This window comes from Halichoeres trimaculatus, unplaced genomic scaffold (assembly GCF_033239565.1).
Source record: "Halichoeres trimaculatus isolate MK-OKI-2021-1 unplaced genomic scaffold, fHalTri1.1 fHalTri1_scaffold_14, whole genome shotgun sequence".
Taxonomy (NCBI): Eukaryota; Metazoa; Chordata; class Actinopteri; order Labriformes; family Labridae; genus Halichoeres; species Halichoeres trimaculatus.
The window spans coordinates 15,258,197-15,279,346 of record NW_027437192.1 but is presented as its reverse complement, the minus strand read 5'-3'; the positions used below and the strand labels follow the sequence as shown (position 1 = coordinate 15,279,346).

General features: G+C 38.9%; 1 protein-coding gene across 3 annotated transcripts in view; it reads right to left on the bottom strand.

The window, feature by feature from the left end:
* phf14 (PHD finger protein 14) overlaps nt 1–21,150 on the bottom strand; it is a 90,480-nt gene that overhangs the window by 45,532 nt on the left and 23,798 nt on the right. For 2 of the 3 annotated variants that reach the window (XM_074686478.1, XM_074686480.1), the window contains exons 11-15: nt 20,193–20,288; nt 14,226–14,332; nt 13,785–13,916; nt 9,708–9,870; nt 1,099–1,161 (exon numbers count right to left, since the gene is read on the bottom strand). In XM_074686478.1, coding sequence (XP_074542579.1) covers nt 1,099–1,161; nt 9,708–9,870; nt 13,785–13,916; nt 14,226–14,332; nt 20,193–20,288 — 561 coding nt within the window. The remainder of the gene's footprint in view (nt 1–1,098; nt 1,162–9,707; nt 9,871–13,784; nt 13,917–14,225; nt 14,333–20,192; nt 20,289–21,150) is intronic. The other variant, XM_074686479.1, reaches the window with a different exon arrangement.

Genomic DNA, 21,150 nt, shown 5'->3' with positions numbered 1-21,150 from the left:
ATGGCCCAAGTTTCTGTTTATAGACAAAAATGTCAACAAACTATCCATGTCTCAAGACCAAGACGTTTTATCTGAGGTAGAGCATAAACTGGAGATGTTGGCACTTTGTCAACCCAAAGATTAAACATAATTTCACTAAGTTGGCATTGAATTAGCTGGTTATTTAAATGAATTATCAACATTGTTGTTATAGGCCCAAAATACAACTTGTGTTGTGTCTAAGCTGTTGTGCAGCAACTCACGACGGGCTGGGGCTGTAGTTTGTGCAATGTTTACGATTATAACGCTATAATGCTCTATCACCTGGATGTAAACAAGCACAGAGGACAGAAAGCGTCCCCTAATGCAACGTGGTTTGTCAGTATTTTGATCAAAATATGGAGATAAAGTTGTGAGTTACCAGCACAGACAAAAAATGAAAGAAGCGTTGGCCAGCTAACAACTTCATCTCCTTAAAAAACTCCTCTACCTTGGTGAAAGTCAGCACAAATTTAAGGGCTTTGCCTTCTTTACTTACAAACATGAATGTACCTGCGAGGTACGTTCATTTGAACGACAGACGTAACAATGAACCATCTAATATCTAGAATTCAGTATCAACAGCAGGTACAATAGTAATAAATTCACAAAAACCTCAGTCCCAACCAGTTTCTGACAGGCAGGGGAAGTAAGCACAAAACTTATAACACATAATTTTCATCCTGTTCTGTCACTTTAAGCCTCTGGGGTCAGGGGGGCGCTATAGAGTCACTCTAGTAACTAAAACATGTTTAAAAAAGTAATTCACCAAAACACAATAACTTTTTTGTGTTCTATTCTGACTGAATCTTAACCTGAAATGTGGTACTAGATGTTTCAAATAAGCATGCTCAAAACATCTGTTTTCTGTGTCTGAACTAGTCAGAATTTTAGTTTTTGTTTAACGAGGAGAAAAAAAGTTACTGTGGAACATTTCTGAAACAGGAAAATAAAAACCAAACTCAAGGTGTAAAAAAAATAGTATTACCTAAAAGCAAGGACAACAACAAGATCAAGATCTTGTGAAGAACTTTAAATGTCAGTAACATGCCATCTAAAAAATCATAAGAAGTTACAAACCTCAATTTTATCCTCTCTGTCCTCACAGATGGGGATTCTCTTCCTCTTCTGCCCTCTGGTTCTCTGTAAGAAAAACATTTTTATATCAAACAGTGATCCAAAAGAAGTACACCTGACTTCTGGATAATTTTCTCTATAAATGAGTTTTCTTTTTTACAGGTTCAGCTCTGTAAATTTGAGCCAATAACTGTTTCGGACTAGCCGACAAAAACAAATCAAAGCAGAAATAGGTTAAAAACTCTGATCTTCTTCAAAGTGAAAAATTACAATCCGCTTTTTCCATGAACATTAATGTGAGCGCTCTTTGAATTAAAATAAAGATAATCCCTTTGTAACAAAGAGTCCTAACCTGCAGGGATCCTTTCAGTACTTTTCAAACAATTTTTAAAAACTGAGCAGTACAAGTGTTCAGTTTCATCATAACATTTGTTGTTGGCACTATTTTCAATTGAACATAAGCTATTAATGATGTGAGAAACTTGAAAATGTAGCTGCTGGGTTTTTTTAATCCTATGACCGGTGGCATAAGGAGCCCTGTAATGTGCTGCCTGCTTCACCAATGGGGCTAAAACAGCAGCCATCCATCTTCAACAGTTAAATTTAAGTCGTCATATTGTGGATAGATTTTTTTATGCTGAGATAATACGACTATCATTTGGTTTTAAGTGATTTTTCCCACAGGTTTAGTGCACAAGTTCAAATGTAGTTTCAGACTAATTAAGACCTTTTAAAGACTAGAAAGAAGAAAATTAACTGAATCGTTGCAAAGCAGGACAAAAAGAAACACACCACTCAACATATGTAACTTCACATCCCAAGTTTAAAATCTGTTTTGCATATCTTAAAAACAGCCTCATAAATCTTGTTTTGTCCCTCAAACCACCTGATTTTATTTATTTTTACTTTCTCTCTCCTGTTTTCAGTTTGTGAATGTGACAACAATATGCTGCCTGTAAATGCTGCAAACTTTGATGTGACAAGCAAATTATCAAAAAGGTAATTCTTGATAATGTCTCAATCAAAGAGTCACAAAATTGCACCTTTCTGTGAAATTTTATTACCGAATATTTAAAAAAGAAGTTTAACATATTTAATGAAATCAAAGGGTCCTGTTTGAGGAACAGGATTTCACACACTGAAATTTTAGTGTCTAGACAGTCTGACTCACATCAAAGCCGACTGTCCACTACCACAGCTTGTCACATCATGGATGTGAACATCCCAGGATACCAATAATAATCCTCCCATCAAAGATTAACCATGCTAGTTGGATGTTTAGAAACACTGGGAACACTTGTCTGAAGTTGTATTTCTCCTCACAGATGCATGAAATGAAATAAAAATCAAACATCTCCTTCTTGTTGCTAGCAAGCGAGCGCCGGAGCTGCTGGGAGGTTTAAAGAGGAAAAGAAAAATCGACAACATATTTAAACAGATTGTGAAAACAATTCCATCTGTCGCCTTTGGCTCGCCACCACTCACCAGATGGAGCACTTATCATTAAGAATGCTAACTGCAAGACTGCTGCCAATTGGCTCCTTCATACCTTAACTATTCCTCCAGCACTAAACAAAAGGCCTGATGCTATTTAGTTATTTCTGCATTAAAGCCCTGTCTGTAGAGGTAATCTATAAGGCAGGGGGCAGATCGGTAGCTGGTTCAGCTAAAAGGCTCTCAGACGAGCGGCACAGCTAATCTCAGGCTCTGCTCAGGTGAGGAAATTAAAACTGCAGGCAGTTTATAAGTCCAAGGCAAAATCAATCTTTTAATTAAGTACATCAGTGCATCTTTAACAAGCATGAATCATTTCACACAGGATTAGAGAAATTAACAGAGCATAGGAAGTGCTACTAACTACATATATTAACTTAATTCTCATAATTTCCAACTGATTGATGACATATGTCTGTATGGTGGTTTTAATGTTAGAGGTGGGGTTGGAGAAGGCAGCCATAAATCAGGCCCAATTAGAAGAGGCATTTTATAGCTGCATTCAGTTTGATGCTTAAACCCTGAATTCCTGTTTGCAACCATCCTGTTTAAGCTTTAAAGACCAAAACTAGAATAATATTTGCATTCAACAACTCAGTAAATGAGAAAAAAGTAAGCCTGTCTTTTGTATTTCTTTAAGAGATGCGATTTTTACTATGTGTAACACATTTTACTGCTTCAAGATATGTGAACATCAAAACTGAGTCTTTGGTCCGAAAACATGAATTTAGGGCTGAACATTTAATCAAAAAACCAACATTGCAATGTAATAGAGTGCAATTTTCAAATCGCAAAGAAAAAAAAAAAAAATTAAAGCATTTACTTTAGTTTGTGTTTTGTTACTGTTAAGAGATCAGTAAGATTTTAACACAAGCAATATTTATATTTATGTTCACACAGTGTTTCTTTTTCATTTTATAAAAGAAGGGCATTCCACATGTTGACATATTTCCGTGGTTGAGCAAGAGATTTGGTCTTATTTACATTTCTGCGCTTTATTTTGTGTGAGATTCATGGACAAGAGAATTCATATTTCTTTTTTATATCGTTTTTCATACAAGGCCTGTCTTTCTGCAGTGCTTTGATCCTTTCTTTGATTTTATTGAAGGTAATTAATCTTAATTTTATTACATGTCCACAAGGCTTGAAGTTTAATCAATCAGCCAATATTCTACTGTGTTTGTAATAGTTAAATCAAGATAAATATTAAATGTACCAATTCATGCTTCAGCTCATCTCATTTCATCATAACATGTAGGCCCGGCCTACAGGAAAGAAGTGTTTATATGTTGACAGTCTCCTTTGTTGTGTTGGTTATACGATACAATGGTTTATTGCTTGTGTTCAGTGAACAATGTAGAAGATAAACATCCCCCCAAAAAATTGCGTGCTGAATCGCAATCGCAATATTGGACCAAAAAAATTGCAATTAGATTATTTTCTAAAATCATTTAGCCCTACATGAATTGGAGGTGTATCGCATCAATCAGGGTCCATAAATGAATCAACACCTCTGAGCAGGACTGGGGGATTATGGCAAAAATAAAAATCACCATTAATTGGACCTTCAAGCTCGATTTCGATTAATGCAAGATGGTTTTCTCAAGCCAATCAATAACACAGTGGTCTAATAGTGATAGCTGATTTTTTTTACATTTATTTTCTTGGTAGCCAGGACAGAATCTAACAGGATGTCAAACCAAGACTTCAACAGATGGGTGTATCCTTTGTTTAAAGTCCATCCATCACTACAGTAGTCATCTTCATTGCTCTACTCTTTACATTACTTTATATGTAAGGAGTAGAGCATATATAAATACATCCTGTGGGATGTATTTGCGAGTTGAAAAAAAAAAAGGCTCCCCTTTCCTTTCAGAGTCCCATCTTTGTGCTTACGAATGAAGCACCTCAAGATGGAGCCTTAGAAATTTCCGAAACTTTCCCTGCTTCATTCCTACATCTGCTCACCCTGACTTCACATGAAAAAATTCACTAAGAGGCTAAGAGGAGAAGTTGGGTGGAAGTGATGAGGAAAGTTTTCTGCTCTCTGCATTCACATGCAGTGTTGTCAGTAAGGTTTAAGGAGTTTGGTTCATGTGTGGATACAGCTTGAGATTACTCAGACCACATTTGGAGCTGATCTGAGTCACATATGGCCTCATTGTTTTAGCCGTGTGTATGGGAATGGGTCCTGGGTAAAATTAGCCCTTTATACATAAATATAAAACGGTCTGTTGAAGCTGGATTTATTCTGCTCCGTTCTTCTGTGAAAAAAATTCAAAGACTGAACAGGGGGTTATAATTCTTTGCTGCCGGGCTGGCAGTGAAGGTAGTGACAAAGCTCAGTTGACTTCTGTGTAAATGAGAGAGCCTGAAGGACGTGACAAGGGTGTGACGTTAAAGGATGTTTTCTAATTAAAAAAAGAGGCAGACGACACGAGCAGCTAACCTTCAGCGATGGAAATGTCTCTGGAATGGGACAAATTTGCAAACCAGGCATTATGGCGGTGCTTCCTTACAGTGCTGCTGCTCAGGATAAAACGGGCCATTAAAGGGCCATGTATGCAGCTGATGTGGACAGAGTAAGCAGAGGCTAATAGTGGCTGTCACAGCAGAAGTGCTGACTTTAAAACCTGGATCATGACAGAGAAACATGAAACAGTGGCTGGGTTTCTGCTCACATGACACACACTAAAGAACCAATGTGTGTTAATGGTTTGTCCTTGCATGAAGTAGAGATAAATGAGTGTTTAAGGCGATCTCTATCTTAAACAGGGTGGTGTATTAATTTTACAGCTGTGACATCACATACATGCTCAATGAAACTCAGCTCACAGGCTGACTTTAAACATTTTTCTCCAGCGGGCACTACAGGCCATGAATAACAGCCACAAGACTCTCAGCTTCATCAAGACGGCACCGGGCCATGTCAGCCCTCTTGGCTAAATGTAAATGTGTATATGTCACACACATACACCAACTCTCCAACACACCCACACTCATACACATGCACGGTGCAGCCTCGGAGGCCAGCAGGAGGTCGATTAGCCAGTCCTGATAAATTGAAACATGGCTTTAGAGAAGTGCCAGTGCCTGGGTGCCCTGGTAAAAGCATTAAAAATGCAAAGCAGGGCCCTTTTAGTGTCTGCCATTGCACGCCTTGCATTTGAAGATAAATGCTGCAGTGAAGTGCCTCGCCCGAGTGGCTGTGGCTGCGAGAAAAATCAGAAAGCTGCTTAATCCCCCAGAGCTCCAGCAGGGTCCTCGGCACATGTCTGGGCCCAGGGTTTCCAAACCTGAACAGAAAAACACATTAACCCAGGCTGCCACTGTGCTCCAACACTCCACTATTTCCCCTCTAAGACAGATGGAGTGCAGAGAGTGAGAGAAGTGGCTGAAACACTCCTCCTTTTCTTTGTTCATTCTTCTTTTTGTAACGCAGACTGCAGTCAGGAGTGGCTTCAGAGGAATTGACTGTGCTGTGAGCATCCAGTCACAAGAGGAAGGTTCCCTCCAGTCCCAGGTGAGTGGCGTTGGGTCACATATTGACAGTGGGCAAAAGGAAAAAGGGGAAGTGAAAGACAAGCACAGCCTCCCCCTCTCCTCAGCACGGAGCTGTCAGATATCAATCTGGAGTGTTTCTTGAGGGAGCGGGGAGGCGGCTCTGTATCTCAGGATCAGAGCATGGTCTGTGCAGATAAGTAGGATCCAGTGAGGGATTCTGTTCCTCCTCACAGCTGACACAAATGTTTCTCTGCAGGCTGACACAGTCCACATACCGTCGCTCTGTTGTCCTCGGGAACAAAGTTACAGGGAGAAGACTCGAGGATTAGAGGCAATATTGACCGAAAATGCCCTCAATGGCTTTCAGTATACATTTACTGTAGTTTATTCCTTGTAATTGTGTCTTATTAAAGTGTCTTAATGATGCTTTTAAACCAGGGCTGTTACTTTCTGTTTTTAGACCTATTTCTGAATCAAAATGACTAAAATCTTCAAGTTTCAATCCATTTGCTAGACTGATGTGGTAAGTAGCAGTGGAAAAAAGGCCATAAAGGTTGCATCAAAGTCTTCTCCCTGTAAGTTCGTGTCACTGTTGTTCTCTGCGTTGTGCTCCTACCAGCTCAGTGGTAAAATTTCCAAATTAAAAAAAAAAAATAAAAAAAGCTGATGGGCTGATGTGAGAACACTGCTTGGTCTGTTTGGAGAATTAACTGAAAGAGGAGTGGGGTGATGACCTTTACATTGCTCTGTGATGGGCTGGTGACCTGTCCAAGGTGTTCCCTGCCCCTTGTCCAAATGACACCCAGGATTGGCTCCAAATCCCTCCGTAACCCAGAAGAGATGAGCAGTAAAAAAAGAGGTCATGGATGGATGAATTGACCCACAAACCTTGTAGACTGTCATGTAATGTACAGTCTGATACTGTCATGTATCAAAACACCTGAGGTTGGAGAAGCAGAGCAGCTAACTTGTCTGTACATCTGTTGGTTTACACGTAGCACTGATAAACATGCAGCACAGATTGTTAATCTGAGTCTTTGACAACATTACAGAATGGACCCATTCAGAGACTGACCCTTTTATTACAGTGTCAGATGATATTTTTGGCCAAAAACAGCTGTATTGTTTCTCTCTGAAACAATCACATACTATCGACAAACACATTGCCATTCTCCAGCAGGACACAGGAGTTATTCATCTTCCAGCTCATAAATGGGTTTGTTTTTTTGTTTGTTTTATGATGTGACTGTTGCATTTTAATAGGTTTGCATTGTATTGATCCAGCAAAATATTTATTTAACTCACAAAAACATATCACAGAGTAATCTAGAAGTCAATGTTTTTGTTTTGTCCTATCCTGATGGCTTTTATGACATCCCCACAAGTCTGGAGACAGTGAAAGGGAGCAGTTTTATGACAAAAATGACATGCAGGTCTTTTCTTATGTTGAATATTTGACTAACAGTAACTTTGGATTCTGTTTTGTTTTAGTTTTCATTGATTTATTAATTGAAAATGTTTGAAATATTTGAAAAAATCTAAAAGAAAAAAATCGGCAAGAAAAGAAAACTCTTCAAAAAGAAAGGTTATTCAGAATTAAAAGCTCTAATTAAAGACAAATACTTTGCCTTGCTGTTGAAAGATTTTTCAGACTGATTACTTCTACAATCTAGAACTTTAAGTACTGATTAGAGTGCCTCTATGTGTGAATATCATCAATTATTACAATATATATGGTGTTAAGTTTTATAGATGATGACCCTTAATGTCTGCAGGCGCTGAAGAAGGCAAAGCTGACATTATGCTATGTGAATTAAACTGGTTAGAGGTGAAAGTGTGGAATGGAGCAGGGTTTAACACACTGTTTAAAGCCAAACTTGAGGAACGTGTCCTGTTGTACCATAATAACTTGCATTTCATAACAACTGAGCTAAATCCTCCATCTCCATCTAAACCTCTTTAAGAACAATCTCTAATTACTTAATGTTTTTTTTCATGAATCCACATTTTTCTGTGCAGCTAGGGTGGCAGACGTCAGTACTTTAATCCTCTGGAGACCTGAGGCTTCATCCTGTAACAGACCTGCAGGCTGAGATTGTCAAACTTTTCTTACTTTTACCTTAAACCTAGCAGAGTGCCCTGCAGAGACGGAGCAGAGCTATCAGATATTAAGTTTTGCATTATACACAAAGATTTTTGAGGATCTGACAGCCAGGCAGACTTTTTCTTTAATTATTTCCCACCAGGCACTTCTCTTCTTGTTCTGCTCTTCTTGTCATGGATGTTGAATCAAATAAAGTGACACAACAAAGGATAACAACTTTTTTCTCTATCATGTGTTAATTGGAGTGGCTGTATCTTATCTTATATCAAATGTATGTTTGTGCTTTTTTCACTAAGCTCAGCATAAGAAGTAGAGTACAAAACCTGATATCACTCATTGTTGTGGACTAATGTTTAAGGCCTTAAAGTGGAATCAAAGTGGTTACAGCAGAAACATGTCAGCACTTGCAGCATTGTGAAACGCTGATGAAAGCCTCGGGCTGATTTGCGCTCATTTTTGCAAACTGTTGTTTATTTTGAACACTGAAAGTTCGAACTTTGCTGTGAGTGCTGACATTTTTCTGCTTTAATTATCTTCTTTGGAGCAAACCGTCTCTTTTTGGAATCAGTTTGGTCCTGTATTTACTTTTTAAGGAGCCAAAAGTGAAAAATAATTGGAAAAAGAAGTGAGACTGCAAAGGTAGTCCAAGTACCTGGTTCACAGATGCTCATTTATCAAGTAATGCTGGAATTAGCCTGATGAGCAAAGTGTACCATAATTTCACAGTAAGTGTGTCGTTAGACCTTTTTCATTTCAAATCCAGCGCAGCATCATGATGGAGCTGTTACACCACCATGGTTTTGTAATTTGAGGCCCAAAATGTCCTCTAATTATTTCACAAGTGCTAAAGTATGGAAGGCTGTGCATGTCGCTAACAACGAGAGCTTCACAAGAGGCAAAGTGCTGTTCTATCCTGCAAGCCCCGACGTTTACACTTGCTTCACCTCTGTTACTACCCCTGATATGAGCTCAGTGCAGGAACTACTTCACCACACCTCTACATCTGCATTTATTTTTCGCAGCAAATGAGGGGCTACAGTTATCTGCTGGAATCAAAAGGACTTGAAACTACAGACTGAGACCATAAACTCTTGGTAAGTCTTTACCTTTACTGAGGGAATAAATCAACTAAAAGTTATTGTGCCAAGAATTTTTCTTGCAACAGAGTTGCACGTTAATTAATGCATTTTTTTTTTTTTTGTGCATGTATTTTTACTTTTTTTAACTTTCTATATTTTGGGGGATACCTCTGGCTACAAATAGTCAAATATTTACCACCCAGAGAACAGAAGATCACCTTGTGTGACTTTGTGAAAGATTAGGAGAGCATCAACCTAATGAGAAGTAGACTTAATTATTTGTAATCAATACAAATCAATCAATTACTGACACTGATGTCAATTATTCTGTAATGAGAGTGGATGAAGAGTTGAGCTGAAACACTTTTCACTGTTTCTGCAGTTTGTGTTTGTAGGTATGATAACTGAGATTTCAGTGTGTTGATACACACCGTGCCCCTCACTTGATGTTTCTTGGGCTCTGGTGACATCTCCTGTGGGATGAATTTGATTGGTCCCTTGATCTGCCTCCTGGACCTCTTGGTACCGTCAGGTAGTGTCTCCATGGCAATATCAGCCTCGTCACTGCTGGCCTGGTCGCACTCGGAGCATTGCCTGGAGAGAAGGAAGAGAGCTTGATTTTATGATCCGCATTTATTTCACCATCACAGACTAAATCTTTAGTTTTCACCTCAAAACTGGAATCTTCTCCCTACAAACAAGTGGAAGCTTCCTGTGGGCAGAGCTCTCATTCATTTTTCACTGTGTTAAATACTCAACTCTGATTGGTCTAAACCCATAATGGCTGTAATTAGTTTTAGACGATGTGATTACACTTCATGCAGCAGCAGAAACTTTCAGCAACATCTTTCTGGCACAACTTGGATCAGCCAATTAGAAATGATAGGAGTTGCTGCTCAGGTGTTGCTCTTATCAAACAAACAGCTCTGAAACGGTGCAGTACTACAACACAAGACCCCAGTCCCAGGGTAATAATCTTAGACCGTCCAACACTCTGCTTTGTCATTCACTGGTTTCTTGAGCAGCTTTTTAAAGCCCAGCAAATTCTGGCTCAGTGTAACTCTGGAAACACACAAAGGGGCAGCTGAGGCTTTAAGCCTCCTGGCAAACAGCAACACCACTCATCTTTCCTTTAACTAAGCTATAATTATGCAAACTCATATATAACTACAAGCCTATATAACATATCATCAGATGTGTAGTGAGAAAAATCAGCTCTGTGCAGTTTGTACCAATAAGGGATCAAGGTGCATGGACTGAAACTGTTTTTGAAACAGACATTTTAATATGAGACAACCTGAAATTGAGAGGATCAAGAAAATTCAAATAATAAACGTATAATTTTACATTCATGCTGAGATGGACAAGAACCGGGAAGTTACCAGTTCAAACTGAAAAGGAGTTGCTTTACATTGTTTAAAGTCAGATTTAAAAGCTAAAAATTAGCTCAATATAGCATCATGTGGTTTATTGAAGACACACAGTGCATAAAAGCAGCAGGTGAATTCAAGGTGAACCAATCCCATCAACTGCTAAAACATGACAAGTTTGTGAAAATTAGTTTCAAATATTAAGATATTTTTCTCTGATGTTTCTAAAGAATGATCACCTCAAACCATTAAACCTTTGGCTGAAACTTTTGCATGAGTGTTTTGCTTCACAATACTCCTGAAAGATAACAATACAAACTTATGTATCAATTGAATGTCAGACAAAGGAATGATAATGACTTCTCAGTTGTCTGTCAACTCTGTGGCCTTCTGCGTGGGTCTGAACTGTGTTGATGGTTATTACTTGAAGAATCTTTTATTACACTGAAATTTTATCATTTTTACCCACTGAACCAAAAGAGCTCAACATTCAAAACAAAGCCTTGATGAAATACCCCAGTCTGCACCATGAACAAACACAGACATGTCTGGTTTTCTAAAAGCAGCTGCCACTCTTTGTTTCTTAAATAATCTCAAGCAAATAAAAACGTCCTCTCCCTTTTTTTTTCATTAACTGTAGAAAAAGAATTTCACGGAATAATTGGAGTATCTCAGAATAATCATATGTGATGAAACAGGAGAACCAAACCCACTCTGTATTAAAAACAAATGCTGTGGCTGAGAGAGGAAACATTTCCACCACCTAAGCATGCGCCATCTGAGAAACCTGCAGCCACAAACTGGCCTCAAATGTTACCACCAATATGAAAAACAAACTCAAAGAAAGTGAAAAAGCTTCTTTCAAATAGGGCATATTTCATGAGGTTATTATCACCTTTGATCGTCAGCAGTACAGTTTTCTATTCATGTATCAATTCATTTTGGATGGGATTATACAATCAGTACATTAAACACCAGTCTGGCCATCCTCTCACCTTGCTGTAACCTCAGCATGATGAAGGAGCTGATCGTCTTGTGGTTGCTCTCCCTGATTGTAGCAAAACCTGTCATGTTTTCACTGCACCTACAGCTGTCCTGTTTTTGATGTATCTGTAACCTTCTTAAAGAGGGGGAAAAAAATTCACCCTGCACAAAGCACCCCGGTCTTTAATCGCTGTACGCCTCTCATGTTCTCAGTGCTGTCATATTAAATCATGTTATGCAGGATGAGGGCTTGTTCAGTCAAGTATCGCACTGATATGCATGTTTTTCTTCTCAGATCCTGAGCAATCCCGAACTATGTAACCTTCACTAATGGCTTTCCTGCAGTCTGAGTTTTTCCACATTTACAGTGAATCTTGCGCTTATATGAGTCCTAAGAACACAGACTTTTGCAGATGTTACTTGTCAGCAGCTGACATTAATTTACTCCACAAGGTTTTAACAGAGAACTTTAAAACTACTGTGGTATTTCTAAGCCCCTATTTTTTAATTTAGGTGTATATGAGTGATAAGTTGAGGAAGTTTTGGAGCTTCTTCTGTGGAAAGTTTTAGTAAGCCAGAAGCAGCCAAACAAGATCTTAAAGCTGCAGTATAAGCTGAGGGGTAAAATGTTCATGCCTATTGAAAGTTCTTTCAGCCACTGATAAACTCAGATTGTTACTCCAAGAGTGAAAACACTGGAAAGGACCCAACATAGACAGAACTTTTTGGAGATGATAAAAATGCTCTGTTCTTTTTTTTTGTTTCCAGTCATTTAAATATAATATATCAAGCTTTGCTCACCTTTATTCTGCAGATAAACAGGGATTTAACTTTGAAGAGAATAGAAGAAGCAAATCAATTGCACTACCAACCTAAAAGGTTTTTATTTCAGTGATACAAGGAGTACTGTATTTACATGACTATAAGTCTCTCCAGAGTATAAGTCGCATCAAAAAACATGTCATGAGGATGAAGACAAACATTTAAGTAGCATTGAACTATAAGTTACATTTAAAGAACTTTGATAAGCAAGTATTTTCATATCATGAGGTTTAAATATTTTTCCTACTGCATCTCACATCTGTGACCATAGTTAAGTTTCAGTTTCTCTTCTCTATGTTCACTCCTCTTACTCAGTCCGCACCTCCCCTTCCTCTACTGTGAGTGTTGCCCATTACACTAGTGCACTGTGAGCTTAAATGAGCTCCATCAGATAAACGTCTTCACTTTAAAAAAGTTACGGAAGTTTTGACACTCATTTGTGCCTGAAATCTTGAAAAACTGTCTCCAACATGGAGCGAAAAAGACTTATGTGAACTTTAATTTCCCTAAACACTGTCAGGCTGTCCAAGCCGGGAATGCAGAGCCTCTGTCAGTGTGCAGTGTTGTCGGGGCAGTGGAGACATTTCCTCAGCATTATTCCTCATGTATGAATTTTTTGATCTTTTCCATAAAGTTCCAAAAAGAGTTTTAAAAAAATCAAGAGGACACTAAAGGAACTGCAGTTTTTAGCCCTTCTGCACCAGCTTGGCTCAAATCCATGTTGAAACCAACCCAAAAGCAAACAAAACATGAGGTTTCTTTTTGATGTTCAAAGTGTTACAACCACTTGGCAAGATAGATATAAGTTATTGATAAAAATAATAGTAGTCCTATTTATGAGCCTCTGGTCTTGTCTTTCCAGCAAAAAGTATAACTTGGTTAGAATTTAATCAACAGATCCATTAAGGAGGCTCAATAATTCTTTCCATATAGTAAAAATTAACAACCTCCATCACAAGTTCTGAAACTTTTTGTCATTGGAGTCTGGCAACTTTAAAACACAACTGCTCTTTACAGCTTCTGGATTTTAAATCTGGATTTAAAGATTTAAAAACATTACCCTCCTCTTGAATAAAAAAAGTCTTTTTTTGTAGAAATGCTCTCTGTGAAGCTGTCGGACAGGTACAGTAATGATCTGAGCCTGTCAGTGGCAAAATCAAAACCTTTAACAGGAATTAATCTGTATGTCAGAGGATAAGCAGCTTAGGTTGACAACATTTGAGTCCCTCTTTGGGCCCTAAAATTTCATTAAGCTTATAAACTTTTTTCATGTGTTTGCGAGCCGTAATTTGTCCACCCCCTCAACACTTATCGTGTCTCGGTGACTCTCACCAGTAGCTGTTCTTGGTCTTCTTGGGCATGCGTGTCAGCGGTGGCTCCAGGCAGCCCAGGTGGTAGTAGAGCTTACAGGTGTCACACAACACTAACAGATGTTGATCCTGGTTCTTCTTACAGATGCCACAGCTGAAAAAGAAAAACGTGAAATGATGTGATTTTGAGAGATATTTTGAGCATGTCAAACTCTTGGTTTGGTTTGGACTGAAAAACTGATTCAGAGCAGAATATTTGTAAATGTCTGACCATAAGCCTGGGATTAGCAAGATGTACACTCACTTGACCCTAAATTGTCTTTAAATCAATAACAGATCAATTCATTGAAGCACACTGATTCTTCCCCTGGCATTTGTTGACATTTAAAAAAACAAAAATAGTTTCTCCACCTTCATGATGCCAGCTCTTTCTTTAGTATCCCTGAGGACCATGTGTGTTTACCTGTAGAGGATGGCTGGCAGGCTGGATGACTTCCCGGGGGTTCCTCCTTCCTTCTTGCTGGGCTTCCTCTCTTTAGGGGCTTTTAGAACAGCTGGGGTGTTTAGTTTCTGCCAAAAAAATAAAAAAAATAAAAATAAAATAAAGAAAATAATCAGAGTGATTGAGTCCAATTTGGAAAAAAAGATGATAAGAAAAATAACAGTTGCCTTAATGTTTTTTTACTATTAAGCTGTGAAGCATTAGAAAATCCTGAAAATGCAAATAAAAGCACAGTAAGAAATCATTTTGTCTTCAAAAAATACAGACCATTTTCAGAATCTTTAAAAACCATATGCATGGCTAATTCATGCCAAAGAAAAGTAAGTAATACTTTTGCACTCTTCGTATCTCAAACTTAGTCTCCAAGACTGAATAAATGTGATTCTGTGATTGCACATACCCTTACTGTATGTTGCTGTTTTCTTATGATTCCTGTTCACAGTTTACAATAGTCTCTGTAAACATACATTTAGGATTACAACATTTTATTTTCTGATTGAAAAATACTAATTTGAATGAATAGAAATTTAATTAGGGATTTTCAGCTTAAAGAGTTTTAGAGGCTGTTCCTTCCTGTCAGAGGGCAGAAATCTGTTTGAGGATCAACTAGCTTTGAAGTTACATGGTTTGTTGTCTAACGTCCATGACAGTTACAGTATCTTGTGGAAAATTTTCTTTTAATATGAATAAAAGTTGCCCGTGTTGTACTCAATTTAACATTCGAGTGGATACTACTGATGTATCGAACTGGATACATCAGTAAGAGGAAGTGCTGTGTCAGCTACACTCAAGTTTGCGACAGAATGTGTGGCTAATTCAGAAATAAATAAGGTGAAATGTATCTCTACTTCAAAAATGAAGATGCAGTTCTTTCATTTCACACCCCAGAAGTATTTGGTAAATTCCAGCACATAAAGTATCCATACAGAGAGAAGAGGCAGATAGTTCTTTTTAAACAGAAACAGTTGCATTAATCATGTTCCTGCTTTTGACTTTTGATAGCTTTGAAGAGAGCGATGTAGCAGCTGTTTTCTTGATTAAAGAATAATCCTAACTTCACATAAGTACCTCATTAATTTAGGGTAACCACCTTTTAGATTGTCAGACAATCAAAACAACATCCGAGCCTGTCTTTTAAAAAACCTGCTCTTTGAAGTGCAATCATAACATGGTAGCAACTTTTTAGTTCTTTTAATGAGGATTTGTGAGGGGGAGTCTGTGTTGCTGTCAAAAGAGAAAACTTCCAGTTGTGTATTCTGCAGCCTTGTTATATCAGACAGCCCTCACTAAAGCTGAAAGGAAGAAGGGAAACTGAAGGCTGGTTTTGCTCCATCAGAGTTAGGGTTACAGACAGGTGAGACTTCATTGAACACCTGCTTTGTGTTGCCTCTGAGTTAAGACTGTTAGCTTAATCTGAGCTGTAAAAGTTCACTCACAGCAGAGCTGAGAGGAGGAGCGAGAGGAACCTGTTGTACGTGGCAGCTGAAAAGCAGCAGCAGACAGCCAGTTTATTCTCCCCTCCATCTCAGGTGCGTCTCTGCCATGCGGGTTAATTAGAAAACTTATCTCGTAGGGACCGAGCCTGTCACTAAACAGACAAGGTTTTCCCGGAGGAAGTTCTAATCTGGGCGTGCTTGCTCTGCCTGTAGCGGTGAGGGAGCGTCCCCGCAGGGAGGCCTGATAGATGGAGGGACGGGGTGACCAGAGCACAAAGGGGGCACCAGGGGCTATCTCCTCCACCTGGACCACAGTCTACAGGCATCCCACGACAAGGAAGCCTCTCTACTGCTGATATGGAGCAGTTTCAACACTGCTAACAAGCTTTATCAGAGAGATGAAGAAGTTTAAAGGTAAAGATTATATAGAGGGAGGGAAAACAGCGCACACCTCACACACAGGCTGTCAAAACCTTTTAGTGCAGGAGCAAACATGTCAATGTAACCTGCTGAGAACATTTGTATCATGTTCTTTACAGTAAAACAATGAAGCTATGGTCTGAACCATCATCGAAATTCAGCTCTGCTAAAGCCACTGCTCTCCTGCATAACTACTCCTGCAAGTTCAAGCTGTGAGATTCAGCTGTAAGACTAATCCACTCATGCTGGCATCTTTGGGCCTAAAGCCTCCTCTATCTAAAGCTCTCTGATCTAATATCAGATTGCGGGATGCTAAAATCTCTCCACTACCTCCTGAGGATACATGTAGCTGGCAGCCACTCGCAGCAGCGTCTAAACACAACCAATCAGGGCTGCTATCCTCGGGCCTGTTCTCTCCTATTATTGTGTCACAGTCTCAGCATCAGTGGGTTCTTGAATTCAACTTTTGAAAGTCTTGAACTTGTAATCTTTTTTCAAAACATTATTTGAAGATGTGCCCATTCAGCTGTTGAAAATCAAAAATCTTTAAGTGGTTTCCTGTACTACGCAGCACTGGAACTACAGCGGCTATGTTATGTGATGTTGTTTTATAATATACTATGACATAATAAAACATCACAAAATCACCCCCAAAATGATTTTGATTTTGATTTTAGCAGACTAAAAGTTTTGTGGAGTTAAGTAGGAATCCTGAGTTTCTGCACTCTCAGAGCTCACCTGGTGATACTATTTCTCTCTGAGGATGATGGGCAGCTTTAGGGGCATTAAATTGTGGCCAACAGATTTTTGTTTTTTGACAAACACCTCTTGCATTGTTTACACTTCAATTTTCATGTTTCCAGATCAGATCAAGCAAACTGATATTCTTGCTTCCAGGGGCCCTAGTTGTCCAAGCAAATCAAGCACTGAGGGTGCAGTCCTAATTGCAGCAGCCACCAGTTCCAATAATGGCCTTTCGGCAGTGCTTCATGCCTTTCCCCACTCCCTACTCACTGGATTTTCTGACTCTCTTCAGCAGTTCTATCCAAAACAGGAGAAAAACATGTAGGCAAACTAGCTACAAAAATTCTCCAGACTTGTCTGTTGAGTAAAAACTCTCTGAGACACCAGCTGGCCTAATGCTTGAACCATGCACCCCATGTACACAGGGCTCTCGTTGCTGCAGCCACAGGCTCAACTCTAAGCCATAAACCTGTGCTGCACATCTTCTCCCACCTTATGTTTCCAGCTTCTTTACAGCTGAACTAACTCATAAAGGTAAAAAAAAGAGATAAAAATAAATAAATGCTGTTACGTCCAGATTCATTCCACCACCAAAGCAGCATCCTTCTGGTGTTCTGGATGAGTCTGTTTAACTGTAGCAACTAGCAAGTCACACAGAGCTTCGCTTCTGCTTACTTCAGGGGTATGAACAGAGGAATAAACGTTTTCTCGATCTGCTTATAACTCTCCGGTCTGCATCACCATACAGATCATGATGAAGCAAAAATCACAGTCAAGCTTTATCACAAAAAAACAAACAATATTTTGAATGTTTATGATTGTTGAATAGACGGGGATCCATCATCTCAGATGTATCAGAGGACATCTGAAAATCTGAGCACTGATTCTTAAGTGACACAGCATCAAGCAGGTTCATGTCTCAGCCTGAATACTTGATCTTGAACAGAAGGTTAGCTGCTCTTGCATGCAGATATCTGTTCATAGAGAGAAACAAAACACTCTTAACATCCTCATTTAACACTGAGAGTGTATGCAGTGGATTCCTGCTTTTGCTCTCCATACGAACCGCCCTTCTGTGACTGGTCCATAATGCATGATTAAAAACACTTGCTCTGCCAAAGTCCAGACCTGCACCGACAGATATTACAGCTTTTTTGTCATAAAATGGATTTTAAGGTTTGGGATAATGTGAAAGAATCTTTTTTGATATTTTGCTGGAACAGAGGACGGTATCTTAAAACACTCACTGTTGTGACTGAGGGCACAGCCATCTATTGGTGACAGATTTACAAGATTTCACAAGATTTAGAGCTGTAATGGATCAGAGATGCAGCAGATCTGCTCATAAATTTTTATTTTCTCTGTTGATAATTCCTGGACTGGACTGAGTAACATTAATATGTGCTATAATATCCACCACCCAGTAGCTGCTTAAGCCTCATACCGTTTTACAGAGGCTGCTGGAAAGTGTGTTGTGTTTTTTTGTCAAGTTGCCAGAAGTGCTAAACTTCCAGGAGCACGGGGAACAAAAGCACTGACTGTGGACTTGAAGAGGGATGAGAGTCCCAGTTGGGGACATCAATAATTTCTGCAAATGCAGGCAGGCAGGATGACAAATAGGAGATGAAAACGTGGCAGATAGATGACACAAAGGCATGCGGTGCTGTGACTGATGTTGCTACTTAAAGCGTGCGTGTTCATAATTAGGTGATTTATGGTGGTCATTGCAGATTCACTGCCAGTTTTGCTTCTAGTCCCTGTCCATTCTGCTGCCTCACCACCACATTAATATCATTCAACCATTTGTCTGTAAGGCTCATGCTCTTCAACAGGCTCACTTTTAAAGGCCCTTTAACGGGTTTAGATGGTACTTATGTACATAAATTGCTAAAGGAGTGACTGCACTCTCCCAGGCACCACAATGAATATCCTACCTTCTATCTTCACATTGCAGCTCAAGGACTGGCGTTAACTGGGAAACTTGAAAGTAGCAACTGAGAACATTACAGAGACGAGTAGAGATGTTTGTGCGCATGTCAACACATGACTGACATGTTATTCCTGCCACTGCTCAAGCATGACTATCAGCTTCACCTAGAAGCTTTGCTTTGAAAAACTTAACCATAAGTCAACTTCCAGTTTCAACAGCGTTTGTTATTTCGAGCTCCATTAGATAATTACGTATATTTAACAAACACTGAAAATTACATGGTGAACACCTGAAGCATCTCCATTACTGCTGTACAGACTACTAGGACTTTCACCCTTCTTGTTCAGAGAATATTTAGGCTGACAAACGCTAAAATTAAGGTGCCAAAAGTAATGCATGTAAATTAAAATGTATAGCCTGTGCAACATCAAACCAATTTTCGGATGTTAAATTGCTGAGGAGTGAGACATCTTCTACCCTCTCTGCCTTTACTGAGGTCTGTGAGTTGGAAACAACAGAAGGGAAAGGTTTAAAGTTAGAGTCATGCTGTGATTTTTCTCTCATTTACATTTTCATTCTCTCACCTTACAACCTTTACCTGAAAGCACCTCATCTGTTTCTCTCCTCCTCAGCTTTTCCCCTCCCTCTACTCCAATCATTACGCAGCAAACCAAACCCTGACCATGTTGAAGATTTTTTACCCCATAGATTTAGAGAGTATTGTATTTACGAGCTGATCAATTAACTAAATGTGTGACTTATATTATTAGTGACTTAATGTCTTCAATAATTGATAAACTTAAATTTCATGTATTGGTTAAATATAGCTCTCATCTGTTCCTAACTCAGGTTGATTATATTCATTTCCCTGCTTTAAACAACCAACAGGGGACAGGTGAGCGTTTATACAGCACAGTGCGTATTCTTTGTTTTTTACATCTAGCAGATTATTCAGAATTCTTGGGTGAAAACAGGAACGATGCTCATATCATGGTCACCTCACAAAGGATCAGCTTGTATATACCAGTGTTCAGTTTGTTCCATCAGAAAAACTGAAAGATCTCAGTCTGTTTCTCCTGACTGCAGTTCACATTCATTTAATAACCCGTCAGCCGTAGAGGTACATCTTTGCAATTGGTTGCTATAGAAACGTGAAGTGGGATGCAGCTCTTACTTCCCACCAGCCAGGTCTAACTTCACGGTAAATGACAGCTACATCAGTTAGTGCAAAAATGAAAGGATTTTTTTAAACAGCAGGGTTAGTACAGAGCTGCTGCTGCATACAATCTGCTCTCGTCACTATGCTAAGAAAAGTCTGCAAAAAGAGGCATTCAGCAAAGTTTCTGAACAATCACAGGGGCATGAAAAGACTAAGATGTGTGAGGATGTTGCAGGTACCTGACCAACGATGCCTCCCAGCAGAGCCCACATGTCCTGACCGTCACTCCTCAGATCTCCATTCACATTCAGGAGCTCCTCCAGGGACTCACACAGCTGTAAGACAGTAGAAAACACAACATGAGTATCAGTCTGTCCTATCAGTTTTTATTCTTTCGTTCTTTCTTTCTTTCTTTCTTTCTTTCGTTCTTTCTTTCTTTCTTTCTTTCTTTCTTTCTTTCTTTCTTTCTTTCTTTCTTTCTTTCTTTCTTTCATACATTTTAACGATTTATACATAACCTAAAGCTAACTTCTGCAAAACTGTTTATCTCTCACTTTTTGATTTTTAATTGTTTGTACATTACTCAAACTAGCTAACGTCATTGTGTCGAAATATATGTTCAAATTTTAAGACCTATTTGTTAAAGGTGTTTTAATCAAATTTAAACTGTGCAGCCACATGCTTCAGGTTCATGACTGCTTTTCTTTTAGTTTTTCATTTTTTTCTGCCCTTTTTTGGGTTGTTTTTGTACCTTTATTCACATGTTCATTCATTACTTGAAGTGTTTGAAAGTATTTAACACTTTTAGCAAGATTTCCACTGTTTGACTTCATCAGCTTTTTAAGTTACCATACAGACCTAACATATGTGCTTTTTGATTGAATGTTGATGCAGCATGCTAGAACTGCAATACAGTATTCTGCAGTTATTAACACATTCATACATTTCACCCCAAAAAAATGAATGCTACAAATTTTTTGTTTCCCCACTCTGCAGTCATACTGGATGTTACCTGGTGGCTCTTATTTTGCGTTGGCATCTAACAGATCACACACATAACTTTACACTTAAGTTTACTCCACTTGCTACCAACAACTTTAAATAGAAAATAAACTACTCTTTTTTCAAAAAGAGGATTAGCTACATGGCAAAGATGGGTCAAAGTCAAAGTGAAAACAGGACTGATGATTGAAGGTA